The 15,079-nt window shown below is 40.9% G+C and overlaps 2 protein-coding genes across 3 annotated transcripts in view; one reads left to right on the top strand and one right to left on the bottom strand.

The window, feature by feature from the left end:
- XPO5 (exportin 5) overlaps positions 1–13,527 on the bottom strand; it is a 55,657-nt gene extending 42,130 nt beyond the window's left edge. The window contains exons 1-12 of one of the 2 annotated variants that reach the window (XM_014837436.3): positions 13,219–13,527; positions 11,261–11,382; positions 10,265–10,337; positions 9,060–9,197; positions 8,730–8,912; positions 6,004–6,030; positions 5,417–5,602; positions 4,443–4,519; positions 3,344–3,443; positions 2,613–2,696; positions 1,868–1,993; positions 800–890 (exon numbers count right to left, since the gene is read on the bottom strand). In XM_014837436.3, the coding sequence (XP_014692922.2) occupies positions 800–890; positions 1,868–1,993; positions 2,613–2,696; positions 3,344–3,443; positions 4,443–4,519; positions 5,417–5,602; positions 6,004–6,030; positions 8,730–8,912; positions 9,060–9,197; positions 10,265–10,337; positions 11,261–11,382; positions 13,219–13,323 (1,312 nt within the window). In that variant the 5' untranslated portion in view covers positions 13,324–13,527. The remainder of the gene's footprint in view (positions 1–799; positions 891–1,867; positions 1,994–2,612; positions 2,697–3,343; positions 3,444–4,442; positions 4,520–5,416; positions 5,603–6,003; positions 6,031–8,729; positions 8,913–9,059; positions 9,198–10,264; positions 10,338–11,260; positions 11,383–13,218) is intronic. The other variant, XM_014837438.3, reaches the window with a different exon arrangement.
- Positions 13,528–13,619: 92 nt separating this feature from the next.
- POLH (DNA polymerase eta) overlaps positions 13,620–15,079 on the top strand; it is a 32,228-nt gene continuing 30,768 nt past the window's right edge. The window contains exon 1 of the mRNA XM_014837439.3: positions 13,620–13,910. The gene's annotated coding sequence lies outside the window, so the exon portion shown is untranslated. The remainder of the gene's footprint in view (positions 13,911–15,079) is intronic.

The raw sequence follows: 15,079 nt of genomic DNA, 5'->3' as shown, positions 1-15,079 counted from the left end.
CACTGACAAAGAAAATAGGTCAGTGGTGACCACGGGAAAGGGGGTGAAGGGGAGTACTTATGTGGTGACAGACAAGAAATAATGTACAAGTGAAATTTCACAATGATGTAAACTATTATGAACTCAAATAAAAAAAATCGAGCATTAAGACATTAATTGTTATGAAATTTTAAAAAGTAGTAATAAACAAAAAAGATCTTGAACTTAAAAAAAAAAAAAAAAAGAGGGCCATTCCTAGTGGCCTAGTGGTTAAGTTCGGTGCCCTTTGCTTTGGTGGCCCAGGTTCAGTTCAGGGGCTTGGCCCTACATCACTCATCTGTCAGCGGCCAAGCTGTGGTGGTGGCTTGCAAACCAAAAAAAATGAGGAAGATTGGCAACAGATGTTAGCTCAAGGTGAATCTTCCTCAGCAAATAACAAACAAACAAAAAAAATCCAGCACAGAATTAGGATATTAGGATACACGGGTTTTTCCTCTCTTTTAGAAAAAAGACCCATAAGGTAAGATGGTATTTAATCCTAAGGATAAAAAAAATTCAAGAGTGCCTTATGGATAATTACTCTCTTTAAACATTAATGTCCAGAGGCAGTGTGTGTGTATGTGTGTGTGTAAGGGAGAACACTATGCCTGGAATGAAGGAGTGTAATCCCAACACCTCTGCAATGTAAAACTAGAGATTAAACAGGCTGCTGTAGATTTGGGGCTCTTTAACATAGAACCCCAGGGGTCATGCACCACGATTCGTAAACTAGATATCATTCTGAGACTGTTGGGAGAAAGTCCAGGTTACTATCACTTACAGTTGAAGAAAGCATTGAAGTCCTCATCGCTATCAAAATCAAATCGAGAGTATTCACAGCTAGGGCTGTCAGTTTTAGAAGGAAAGCCCATCTGGAAAGAGAAAGAGAATTTGGGTAAGGATGAAAATAGACCTACCAAAAGAGTCTTAAACTCCAGGAACCCAAGCACCTTAATTTAAGAAGAGTCACGGGTTTGCATGAGATATTTTGTGATAAATATCTGCTTCTGGTCTACTCTAAGTCCACAATTTGCCCCCAGTTCCAATAATCCTGAGAGTAGTAGAAAAGAGAACACTACCACTTGATACTCTCTTCCAGCTTCCTCAGGGAGAATTAAATTCTGGAATTCGTTTAAGGTCTTCAAGTATAAAAATGTCCCAAGACAAAGTACTAATACAGCATGCAATAAGTAAAAAAGAATTGACAACTATTTGTCTCCTTAAATGCGGAACCCTGGGAATAAGCAGGGAACTTTGCATGTTTCATTCAAAAAGTACTGAAGACCACGGCAGAGGATCAGAACCTGGTGTGCTACTTACTAGGTGAATTCCTTGAGGAAATAAGGGGACCCCTGAATGGGTTCCATTCTCTGATTTTACAAATCAAGATTAAGCATTTGTCAGCTGCAAGAGCCCTTAGCAGATCTCAGGGAATTTATAAGCACCTCTCTACTGAGGTAGTGAGTAACCTGCTTCCACTCTCCCTCCCTTCTCATTCACCTTCCTGACTCTCACTTGACCTTCAGATACAATCAGATATTACCTCCTCTTGGAATCTTCTTGATTCCACCCTCCTTTCTGCTTTTAACCTCTGAAAAGTAATTATCACGTTGTATGGTCAGTACTCTTGTCCTATCACTTCTTTCTCCCTAGCACCTAGCCCAATACTTGCTCCAAAATATGAAAGAGTAGACACAGTAATCACTATGGACTGCTTTCTTCTGGAGGAATAAGAGAATAATATGCCCAAGAGATCTTAGGGACCAAGACAGGGCTGTCAATGATGCCAGTCTAAGTCTTATTATGTGTATTCATCTACATGCCACGTGTTTACATTCCCATTGCGTACCTTGACCAAGTTAGTCATAGAAGCACGAAGATATTTTGGTATTATTGCTAATAGCAATGGGTCACGGGATAGGATCTCATGCCGGAAGAGGGCTCCCCATGTCATCTGAGTTGAAGAGCGTAGAAACTAAAGAGAAAAAAAGAGAAAAATCTCAGTTTAAGAATTTGGATTTTATCTAACCAAGATTCTTACTTAGCCTGGCAATTATCAACTATATTTCTTCATGGGAATAAATCTCTATAATACTTTGAAACTATCCATACCGTAGTGCATCAGTAACGACTGCTCATTATGGACCACACATTAACAAGACAGACTGTGGATCAGGTGCAATTCCTGGAGCTGAGCCAAACTCTACCACTTTCTCCTTTATGCAAGAAAGGATATGGGAATCTCCAGGTGATATTACAAGGAAAATCTTGAATTGGATGAAATTAATTTTATAATAACCCAGTTAATCAGATTTTTGTATTTAAGATATCTTTAGTAGCACAGCAGCTGGGACATACCTCACATCTGAGCATTATCAGAATATCATCCGAGGGCAAAAGCTGCTGACCTAGATGGTGTGATGCTTGGCTCAGGAAGAAGACCCTGCAGTTCTCTTAATGAAATGACACTATAGTTACTCCCTAGGGCCTTAAGAGTCACATTTTATACATGAGCTACTAATGACCTCAGGCCACAGTGCTTGATTTTGGTTTACCTAACTAAAATTTTAAGAAGTAACCTGCATAAAGTTTACCTGACTTGGGTGGGTTGTGAAAGCAAGAAAAGATTCCAGGTATTTTCCAAAGTTTGCTGGTGTTTCTACATCAGAATCCACGCCCTATAGGACAAAAAGAGCACTACATCAATGACGTTGAAGTGGGTAGAGGGTAGTGGGAGGAGAGGAGTAACAAATACAGATAACTTAAACCCTCAAAAATTTCAGTTTTGAAAGGACTTCATACTTACTTGTGGCCTAAGGAAGGCATTGTTTCAAGGGCTAAAAAAAGCAGGAAAGTGGCTTTATCTCCTTAATCATCATTAAAACCCATTCTGTGGTCACAGAGTAAAATGAAAAAGAGTATTCATTTCAGAAATCACACAAAGAAGAAATTTGTATCATGTCCTCAGACCTTGTCTATTCACAGCTCTGTGACCCAACCTATTAAATAACCATTCAGTGGCATATATTTTCTGTCTGAAGCTCTATCCTCCCTGACCATCAAGCCACCACAAAAAGGCATGACATCAAACATAAATGTCTGTACCAATGTCCTAGCTGTCAACTTGTAAGACTGAGGAGTCATCCCACATGCCACAACTAGAAGGATCCACAACTAAACATATACAACTATGTACTGGGGGGATTTGGGGAGAAAAAGGAAAAAATAAAATCTTTAAAAAAACCCCAAAAACCAAAAAACAAATATAACTTTCTAAATGCTCTTCTCACATGGCCCTGAAACTCTCCAGAAAGTAAGTGCTCACCAGCAGTGCACATAGCTGATTGCCCAGAGCACACAACACCTGACAGAGTCTCTTCAGGAAGACATAGTGTTTCTCTACCAAGCCCCCTCCATCAGCAGTCCTGTAAGATGAGAAAAGGGTGTGATTAATTGCAGATCAAGAAAACCGAAGGGATTGCCATCAAATGGAGCGGTATGTAGTCTGCATTTCAACATTCAAATTTCAGTTGATTATCAAAGTTAAAAAAAACAAAACTATCAAGAAACCTCCAACCAAACACTGAAAGACTGATGAGGACTAGAGTTCAATACAATTTCATCCCTAAAGAGACACTCTAATTTGGGGCATCATACACTCCTTGGGTATTTTGGGATAACCACAAAAACTCTGAGCATGACTCCATAAAACATGCATGGACGTATATGCACAAGAAGCTGCACAGAAAGACACTGGTTGACACCCAGGGAGGACTTAGAGAGATGCCTAGAGAGCACGTGACAATTCCTCACACAACTGACAAAATTAAAAGGACTATAATAAGAGAATGGGAAGACAAACCACAGACTAGGAGAAAATATTCGCAAAAGATACATCTGGTAAAGGATTGTTATCCAAAATATACAAAGAACTCTTAAAACTCACCAATTAAAAAGAACCTGATTAAAAAATGGGCCAAACACCTTAACAGACATCTCACCAAAGAAGATACACAGATGGCAAATAAATAAATGAAAAGATGCTCCACATCATATGTCATCAGGGAACTACAAATTAAAACAAAGGGGCAGATTCTGGTCAGGCACCAGAGCCTTCTCAGGCCTAGTCATCAAGGCTACTAGGTGGCTTAAGGATCATCAGAAGCAGACAAAGAGAATCAAGATGAACTGTCTGGGGAGAACGGGGAAAACTGCGAAATTGAGTGGGTGCTGAGTCAACAGCCCATCTTATTTCCACATAAGGTCTTCAAAAAGGTTAAAAAGTCCCTTTAAGATTGCCTGATTTTCCTATAAAAAACACTGTCAATTGACTGCCAACATTCAGATAGGAACTTCAGATATATCCAAATAAGATAGAAAAATGAGAAAAAAATTAGAAAACACACAGAAAAGTAGGTACTCACTGTGCAGCAGAGAGTATATAATGCATGGCAACATCTCCAAATAAGACCATCAAGGGTTTCCGGTCCTCCAACTTTCCCTAGACCCAATTTGGGGGAAATACAGGTAACACAAACTATATTATGAAAAGTCTCCAAGTACTAACATCTCCTATACCTACACAATCAAACATACCGACTTCATAATTTCTCACAGAGTCCCGGGGCTCACTGAACATGGGAAAAAAGCCAACTCTTTAAAACCAAATCTGGATAAGACATATTTTTAAATGTGTTGGGCAATAATGCTGATATGAAAGTGAAGTAAATTACATCAGAAGATAATATTCCTATGGAGAAAAGAGTCATGGTCCCGTGTGTTAGCCAAGACAGATATAAAGCTGATGTAGCCACCACCTAAGATTCTTTAATATAACTCTGAGTTTTAAACTTTAACATTACTTTTCTCTCTCTCTCTCTCTATTTTTTTTTTTGCTGAGGAAGATTAGCCCTGAGCTAACAACATCTGTTGCCACTTTCTCTTTTTTTGCTTAAGGAAGATTAGCCCTGAGTTAATACCTGTGCCAATCTTCCTCCACTTTATATGTGGGTTGCTGCTATAGCATGGCTGATGAGTGGTGTAGATCTACGCCCGAGATCTGAACCTGTGAACCCAGGCCACTAAAGCAGAGCGCACAGAACTTAACTGCTATGCCATGAGGTGGGACCACTTACATCATTTCTTAACCATGAAGTGCCAAGATTCATGGCTGTTTTAAGAACCAAGCAGCCTGACAAATCGCTGTATATTCTGTCATGGATCCCTGGAATACTGGCAAACTACTGTCCAAAGGAGTTGGAGGCAGGTAGTCATGTTGGCATTAAGTAAAAAAAACCCCAAACCTTGAAATGTCTTCTTGCTACAACATGCAATTAAACAGATATACGCACCCCTCAGGGAATCTGAGGATAAAAGTCAGTTTGAAGTGGTAACTTACTTTTCTGCTGACTGCAATGAGAAGACATTCAGCTGCTCCCAACTGAAGCTCCTGCTCATTCAGAAGCAGGCACAGCATCTCCAGGAGTTTACAGTTTTCGGCAGTAATATGACTCATGGACACCCAGTCAATGTAGCCTGCTAGAGTATTCAATGCTGCCACTCCTACTCGACAGTTTGCTTGGGCCTGCATGAAAAGAAATTACCTGTGACCATTAAGTCCTCACCAATGGACAAGGAAGCTGTGGTTATACCTGAGCTCCTTCTATTTTCTAATTCTAAAAAGAAAATGATTTTTAAGAAAATGTACTCATGTAACAGTCACTGATAGAGAACTCAAAGATTTTCTTCTGATACACAATCACTTCTCAAACAAGGGCATTTTCAATGTCTGTCCATGAGACCATACTGGCATGTGTGGCCATTTTATCTCCTTTAGAAATCTCAAATACTGAAATTTCAGCTCCCGTCCACCATAGCTCAGTGATCAAATGAACCAAGGCTGTGGTCGCCCTCCGCTAGGTGTATGCGTCCCTGTACCTGAGAGCCTCAAAGAAGTCTCCTTTCCACTCCACAAAGAGCTCTTACCTTTGACTCCTGAGAATTATCTGTCTTCTGAAAGAAAAGAAGTATAAGGATCCAATGTTTTTAACGAGGAAAAGGCTATGTAATAACTTCCCCCCCCATAACCAAGGCCTTGAAAAATGATTTTCAAATACAGACTCAACTTTTAATCTTGGAAGGAATACAACTTTACTAAGAACACATAACTGATATTCCCCCTAAGGACAGGTTATTTTAATTTTAGCAAAATGACAAAAAGTTGATAAACAGCTAACACAAATTTAAGAGAACATTAAGATCCACAAAGACAGTTTCAAAGCACACAGTTTACAAAGAAATACAACTAACAGATGATCAATGAGTAAGGCTCAACACTGCTAATGACGAAAGAAATATAGTTTAAAACAAAGCAATAGCATTTTTTCCACATTAAAATAAAGACAAATTAAAACTAGCAAAGGTTACTGAAATAATGTAATGTTAATGGAAAAAAGCAAGAAACAAAATTAAATGAATACAATTTATGATCGTGTATGTATGGACAGAACTACAGGAAAACCACGTACACAAAAATATTCGATGCTAAACACATCAAAATACTATCTGTTCAGTAAATACAGAATCAAACTGGCCTTTACCCTTCTATTTCAAATGCCACAAAAATATTACACAATGCTTATAACTTACAAGTGTATAAAATTAATATTTTCTCAGGAACTTCTGAAATTAAAACTACGAATAACTCCTGAAAAAAGTTAAAGGGGAATACAAGCAAGAATAATAACTTCTGAAGAATCTGAAAACTTACCACCATTAGGATCATAAAGGATTTGTTTTACAATTCCTTTTCTCAATTTTCAAAAAATATTTTTTTTTAAGAAAGAACAAGTATTAACGGGGACACATGATAACTAGACATATCATGGTGATCATTTCATAATGTATAAAAATATCAAATCGCTACACCGTACACCTGAAATATAATATTTTATGTCAATTATACTTCAATTAAAGAAAAACAAAAAGTAAGTATTAAGCCTGCATCATCAGTGATCAAGAGGAGGTGTTAATGGGGCAGAGATGAGTAGAACCCTCTCAACAGCATCTACTGATGCTGCCCAAGAAGAAAAAGGGGATCCAAGTGACAACAGCGAAGTCCAGCCTTCACCCTCCACTCCAACAAACCTTCCTTTCCATTTGGATGCCTACGCCCCCTGGGACCAGTGTAGGAGCCACGTGATGGGACAGGGAGAGTGAGCCTACTCATCCCATAGCTGTCTGCCATTCAACCTACACCCCAACTGGGAAGGTGAAGGGATGGAAGCAGAGAAGTAACTATGGGCAAACTGAGAAGTTCCAGTACAAAAGATGGCTCTCGGTGTGCTCTGGTCCAGGGCACAAGCGGTAGCCTGGTTTAGCAGAGGGAGAGAACTGAAACTGAGGCTAAAGAAAAACACCACAGTGGATGTGTTTCCAACCTGTGTCAGACCATCACCAATCAGCCCTGCTCTGGCACGCTGGCTGCATTTCTAGAGCATCTAAGTATTCGTAATTTGTTCTCCTTCTCCTAGGGGAAAATGAAAAGAATACCTCCTTTACCCTCAATACCCATAGGTTCTTAAATGCAAATATTTTCTTTTGAAAAACTTTGGGGAGATATTTTGGGGGAAAGAGTTCATTCTAGTAAAAACAATGGAGTTTGAATTCCACTGCAACCATTTATTAGGGGATCTTCAATAATAATACTCTCTGAACCTTGGTTTTGTCATCTGTAAAATAGAGACAATACTTTCTAACTCTTGGAGTTGTTTTGAGGATGAAATAACATATAAAGTACAAACAAGTATATGGCATATTACGTATTCCCTGTGAGCTCCTCTCTACCCTAACAGCTCATAGTACCCTCTCATCCACTGTGTCAGTATCTATCCCTTCTCTAAAGACAGACCAATGGAGTTGCCAGGTGCATAAAAAATAACTAATTTTATTTAATCGTATTTTGTGAAATAAGCACATATGCAAATTCTAGATCAAGGTTTTCCAACCTCAGTACTATTGACATTTTGAGTTGGACAATTCTATATTGTGGGGGATTGTCCTGTGCATTATAGGAACTTTAACAGCATCCCTCTCCTCTACTCAGTAGATGCCATTAGCAACCCTTGGCTGTGACAACCTAGAGGGCAAAATCACTCCCCTGTTGAGAACCACTGTACTAGATTAACTTTCACACTGCTTCTTCTGAAGGTTCTCTGCTAAAAATGACAGTGGACACTGACAAAAGACGGTATCTAGCTTGCCCTTTTCTGCAGAAGAAAAACCTCATCAGGAAGAATGAAATATCAGACATGATGTAGTCAAGATCAGTAAGACCCGCAGTTTCCTCTACAAAAGGGACCAGGGCCAATGGGACATCAGAATTTAACAGGGAAGCAACTCTGACCTATGAGAAATCTGGGCTTTCAAACAGTAAAAATTAATCTTTATTTTTATACTACTTTAAGAATTTTCTTACTATAAAAGGAATTATCTTTTCTAGTAGACGTGGAAACTCATTGAACTGAGTTTCTTAGAAAGTTAGTTCTGGTTTTTCCTGTCATCTGTTTCTTTTTTATTTATAAAACGGCCTTTCCTTTTGCTGAACTAGATACCCTAGTTCTTTGCTGAAGGATTATTTTAACTTTAAAAAACAAACGAAAAAACCACTCATATTAGAAAATAGGACTTTTGGGAGGTGAGGTAGCCCTTACCACTTGCCGGTACTTGTTTACATTTTCTTGAAGTGTGTTAAGTAGAAAACTGAAGATCCTTTCCATGTTCTGGGTTAAGGTTTGCTGGATATCCCTTCTTCTTTGAGGGGGTAGTGTCTGAAAAGTCACTACGTCCTCTGCCAGTCGCAAAAGAATGAACATCACTAATTCTGTCTGTGTTTCCTATACCAACAGAGAAAAGCTAATTAAATTAAACTCAAACATCTTTTTCATTATAAGTATGCCCAAAGGCTCTTTTCTGTTGACAAAACAAAGAAACTCCCAAAGAGCCAAAAAAACAAACTGAATGGATACAGCTGTATTTCATACCCCTTGTTTGGAAAGAGTGTCCAATTCTATTAGCATGTCAGGCCAGTGCTGTGGCCACTCGCGCTTGATCATTTCTACTACAATTCGAGACAGGACATCTTTAATATGGTTCTCCTCTTCCAAAATGTTCAGTGTTCCCTGAAAAAGAACAAGAGATATTAAGAAGTCTGAAAGACTGAATTTAAGGAAAAAAACTGAGCTGTAAAAGTGTACTAACTCATTAGCAGGCCTGCTTTTAAACTAAACAAAATAAACAAACCTGTTCTCCATGTCTGAGTCACTTGTCCTGCATTCTCACTAATCATTCTTCCCACTTAAAGCTTAAGTGAGGGTTGCATCAACTAATAAAATGACTGTCACCCAGAGCAAGGACGACATCATTGTTCTCCTTTACAAACTGAAGAGACTCTCACATTGTCTGATTTTGAAAGCGGGCCAGAGGGAAGAGTATAGAAATAAGGAGTACATGCAGAGGCTGAGAACACGAGAGTTAGAAGAAACTGAATACTTTACCAATAGTTCTACTATTAGAAGATACAGAAAGACCATGACTGGGACTCTTCTTCTGAAGTTTGATAGCAAGACTAATAAATTACGACTTCTCTCAAGTTTCCCCAGAACTAGCAAAATACAAATCCTAGCTAGCTAAGTTAATTAATAATTTTAAAGGGATTTTTTTTTCCCCTATTAAAGGCACTAGACTTTGGGGATGAAAAGGTGGGGGGAATTACACTTTTCTTGCCCTTTGTATAAAAAGAAAAAAAAACGGCTGTGGATTTTAAACATGTTTAAAGTCATATTCTAAGTCCTGAAACAAATTTATTCTGCAATTTTTTGTTGGTAGTATTATACAGTAGTACGGTTTGGAATAAAAGGAAACAAACAGCAAAGTGCAATCCAATTTAGATCTAAGAATCTTACTCATTTGCTGAACATGTTTAATCTCCTCTACCTAGTCTTTTAATTTTAAAAATAGAAGTCAACACCTAAAGCATTAATTAAACCTAGTAAGAGAAATGTGATCAATCATGATTTCTTGTGATGGTGGTTCTTTTTATCTTGAAGGTTAACATTTACTATTATACAAAGCATGCTGTAGGACCTATGGAGAATCAGTGAATTTTTACACAAATGCTACACTGAAGAACTCACACTTTGTCTGAACTACTTTGGAAACACAAGTCTTCCAAGCAACCATTCCTTACATTTGCAATCAGCTCCATGACGCTGTTCTTCAGATACACCTTCTCCAATCGAGACATGCTGTTCCACCGGAACCTGGTCATCAAGATGCAGAAAGTCAACACAACCACATCAGAAGTCTTCTCTTCAAAAGAGACTGGTTTTGATTCCTGCATTACATTATGCTGGTGATTTCATTAAGAAATTATACTTCCAAGTTTGTGCCCTTCAAAGGATGGACAAAACCAGTCCACATTTAACCAAAATGTTAACAAGAGGAAAATTCTTGGGGAAGAGTTTTACATAGGCAGTGGTCTATTAATTGGAATCCACACAAGATTTGTGCACAGATTAGCTTTTCCCCTTGATTTTGTTGACAAACCAAAAGTAAATATACCTAGGACAACCCCAACAATGCAGTTGCTTTTTGGAAAATAAAATCTTGATACTACTAACTCCCTTTCTGTGTTGGCTTACAACGTAATGGCACAATTCTGGAAAAACTGCGGCTAAGTCTTAAAAGCTGATTCTTCTGATAGGCGTTGGGGTAGAGGACTCAATTCAGGAATGGTTTTCAGTTATTCTCATACAAGCCTCCTCTGGATTTGCCATTCAGAGAAGGCGCACACTCAAACTTAAAAAAAAAAAAATTTAAAGGCACAGTGCCTAATCAGAGATTTATTTACCTATATGTTGCATTAGTCTAAAAAACTGAGTTTGCTGGTATTCAGCAGGAGCTCAATAAATGCTGACTGAATAACTATTATTTGTAGATATGCTTAGTATTTGTAGAATGCTTAGTATGTACCACCCACTTCACATGGATAAAGAAACTGAAGAAGAGAAAGGTTAAATCCTGAATGAGAGCTCCCGAGAGGTTGTTAACAACCTCTTGGGGACCACTCCTTTCTTCTTGGGGATTGCTTTTTTACTGACCTAAATAGTATCTTTATGAGTTATATAAGAAATAAAGATTTGCTCTCTCACAGACTTTGTGGTAACATCCAAAAGCTCCTTACTTGACAACATGCTCCAGGATCTGAAGGCCAAAATGTCTGACGATGGCAATTTGTGTTTTCTCAGCCAACCTCAAGCCACAGGGGACACAGATAGGGCACTTTTCTTTAAACTCCTCACAAAACTGAAAGAAGAAAAGTTAGCATTTCTCCTAGGAGCCAAGCAAATGGGAACTAAAAAAACTTTTATCTTGGGGCCAGTCCGGTGGCGCAGCGGTTAAGTTTGCACATTCCACCTTGGCAGCCCTGGGTTCGCCTGTCTGGATCCCGGGTGCGGACATAGCACCGCTTGGCAAGCCATGCTGTGGTGGGCATCCCACATATAAAGTAGAGGAAGATGGGTATGGATGTTCGCTCAGGGCCAGTCTTCCTCAGCAAAAAGAGAAGGATTGGCAGCAGTTAGCTCAGGGCTAATCTTCCTCAAAAAAAAAAAAACAAAACCTAAAAACTAAAAAAACTTTCATCTTAAGAAACTCTAACCTGAGCTACATATTTTTTTCCTAGGGAAGATTCGCCCTGAGCTAACATTCATGCCAATCTTCCTCTATTTCTTAGTATGCAGGCCGCCAGTGCAGAATGGCTGCTAACAGAGAAGTGTAGGTCCGCACCCCGGGAACCAAACCCAACCACCAAAGCAGAGTGCACTGAACTTAACCATAGGACACCAGGGCTGGCCCTGGGCTATATTTTTAAATTGCAAAATCTAGATCAATATTATATGAGTAAAGAACCAATACACATTCCTTTCACTTTGATAGTTCCAGGTTTCCCATGCTATATCCAACTAATGTTGAAACATTTCTTGACCTAAACAAGTAAAAACTTATTTACTAGAGATAACACTCAGAAGTATATAGGGGTGAAATGACAATTTCTAGGATTTGCTTTAAAAACCTTTGGTGGGGGAAGAGATAAAGCAAATGTGGCAAAATCATTATAACTGCTGAGTTTAGGTGATGGGTATAGACAAATCATTGTAGAATTCTCCATACTTTTGTGTCTGTTAATATTTCATAGCAAAAAACAAACTAATAGAATGCAAGTGTTTCTGATTCCAAATCCTGTGGCATACATCTATATATTGTAAAGTTTCTTCTAAGTGATGCTCACTCTGCTTTATGAAGTTACATCAGTTAAAATAAGCACAAGTGTTTTTTCCTAACGGTCATTTCTCAAAGCCCACACACAGAGAGATGCAGGAATAAGCTTGTACTAGCATTAGCATCCCCATTTGTATTAGTATTCCCAAACTGCAACACAAGAGTCAGTCCCAGGAGCAGAGCATCCGGGACTCAAGAAAACTACTTTCAGGAAACCAAAGTGCCCTTGTTAAAATGCAAACTAAGTGGTAGAAGTTCATCTTTGCGCAAAATCGCCTAAGAATATCACACACTAAAAAACGTGGGGGGAGGGTGTGTGAGAATTAGCCCAGAAATAGCCCAAGACACAGAAGAGGGTTAGTGAGAGGTGCAAGGATGTAAGTAAAGGGGAGCTAGGGGGGCTGGAGCTTGGTTAGGACGGGTCAGGAGAGTGGGTCAGCAAGGAAACGTTTAATGCAGAGGAGGTCGTAAAGAATGTAGCTGGTGCTGGGGACGGGATGGGCACCTGCGCCGCGGGAAGGCGAGGGGACGCGGGGATGCGGGCTTGAGGGAATGAGATGGGTGCAGCCGGCTCTGGAGAGGGTCGTGGTGCGGACAAGAGTGATCGGAAGTGGGGAAGGGGGAGGAGAAGGCAGTGGGAAGCAGTCGCGAGATGAGAAGCAGCTAGGGACCGGAGTGTCCCGGGAGAAGGCGAGGATGGGAAGAGGCGCGGAGGGCGGCGAGGGGGAGGCCCCCCCGGGGTTGGGGAGGGAGGTCCAGGGGCCTCGTGGGCCAGAGACGACCAGGGTTATGGGAGCCGCTGGGACGGCTGGGGCTGGGGGAGGGTCTCGGGGCAGGCCCGGGGCGCCAGACCCCAGCTACCTTGAGGGCTTCCAGCCTGTAGCGCTGGGTGGAGCTGGGGTCCATCATGACCGTCACCGCTTTCACCAGCTGCTCGCATAGCGCGTTCACTTGATCCATCGCCATGGCTAGGGCCTCGCGCCGCAAGCGCCCACCGCAGCCGTCCCGGGAGCACGAGGCACGGACGGCTCCCTTGGCTGGACCCACGCGCTGGTACCGGGCCGCGGCGGGCTGGGGGGGTGGGGAGCAGGAGGAGGAGCGTGAGCCCCAGCAGCTCCACGGGGAAGGAGCCGGCGCTGCGCACGCGCCCGACTCGCCACTGCGCACGCGCCCGCGGAAGTGGAGGCTCCCTGGTAGGGTTACTCCTCGGTGGGCGGGGCGGCAGACGGAAGGGCCGCGGTGCGCAGGCGCGTCAACGGTCCGTCGCGGCGCGCGCGCAGTTCGATCCTTGTCGGGCGGGCTGGCAAGCTAAGTGCTTTGGCGGTGGTTGACCACGCCCGGCTGTGCGGCGCCTGTCCGGGCACGGATCCTCTGCGACCCTTGGTCTATTTCTCCGTTGTTACGGGGAATAAATCTCCCTGGAGACCGGAAACTGGCCCGGTCCTGGAAAGGGGACAGATAGTGAAGACCCCATCGTCTTCCTCCCAGTGGACACCGAGCCCAGCACCGGCGGCGTCCGCGGTTGGCAGTTTTGTCAGGCGTTTGTCACCTTGGTAAGAGAATTTAGAACCGTTCGGTATCACTGTTTTCAGACTTTTCATGCTGCTTTGGGTCTTGATTTTATGATACAGCAGGGGCCGCTGACAACGTTGGGCCGGAATGACATGGAATAGAAATACATGCTCCCAGAGAGATAAGGCCCTGGTGGTGTCCCCTAAGAGGATTTTTTCTTGTGGAAAAAAATGTTTTCTCCGCAGCCCTTAAACCTCCCTTTTCACTTGTACTGATTTTCCTTGGATGTTATCACCTGATCACCGCCAACTTGTTTTGTACAGATTGGTATAAATCGCGATCTTTAAAGATGAAGAATTGCAATCATTGAAGGTTTGCGCACTTTTGATCATCTGAAGTACTATTATATAAGACTTCAAAATAGTGTGATCCTTATTCCGAAAGGAGGGTTTTGGCAGAGAGTTTCATTTCCCGTCTTTAAAAAGCTCTTGTTTTCTCCAGCAAAATACGTAAACTGAAAACTTCAGCAACTTCGTTATCTGTTGAAGTCTGCATCTCGGTTTTTGTGCTTGCATACTGAGTAAAATGTTTGCAGCACTTAAATCACTGCTTCCATTCATGCTCCACTTCCGGTATTTGTAACTAATATGGTACTTACCTGGGTTTTTTTGTGAAAATGCATTTATTATTTTTATTCTGGCATTATCTGTTCTAATACTACACAAAAGCCACTTGAAGGTTAAGTGATTTCTGACATGTTATGGTTTTAACTTATAAAAGTTTAAAGAATCACATTCTGCTTGTCTTAGGTGAGTGGGATTTATAAGGAATTAATGTTTTTGACTACTCTGATTTTTTTAACTTATTGTTTTCTTTCCATGGATCTTCCAGCTTTGTAGTTGCATGCCACTTTTGTCAAGGTGAATGTTAGTTTTTGACACTTTTTTTTAGAATACAGTTGAGTGTTTACTCAACTGTGTAACCTGTGTTTCGCATATTTAAATCATGAACTACTGGTGTTTCCGTAAGTATCTTGTTTACCTTAGGTGAGTGGTTCCCAATCTCTGCTGCATGTTAAAACTACCTGAAGAGCTTGTAAAAATCACAATGCCCAGGTCACACCCATACTGATTAAATTAGGATGTCTGGTGGTAGAAGCCAGACATCGGTATTATTTAAATGTTACTAGGTGATTTCCAATCTGCAGCAA

This window comes from Equus asinus, chromosome 8 (assembly GCF_041296235.1).
Source record: "Equus asinus isolate D_3611 breed Donkey chromosome 8, EquAss-T2T_v2, whole genome shotgun sequence".
NCBI lineage: Eukaryota > Metazoa > Chordata > Mammalia > Perissodactyla > Equidae > Equus > Equus asinus.
Note: the sequence above shows the minus strand (reverse complement) of the source record. Positions and strands in the feature narration are given on the sequence as shown.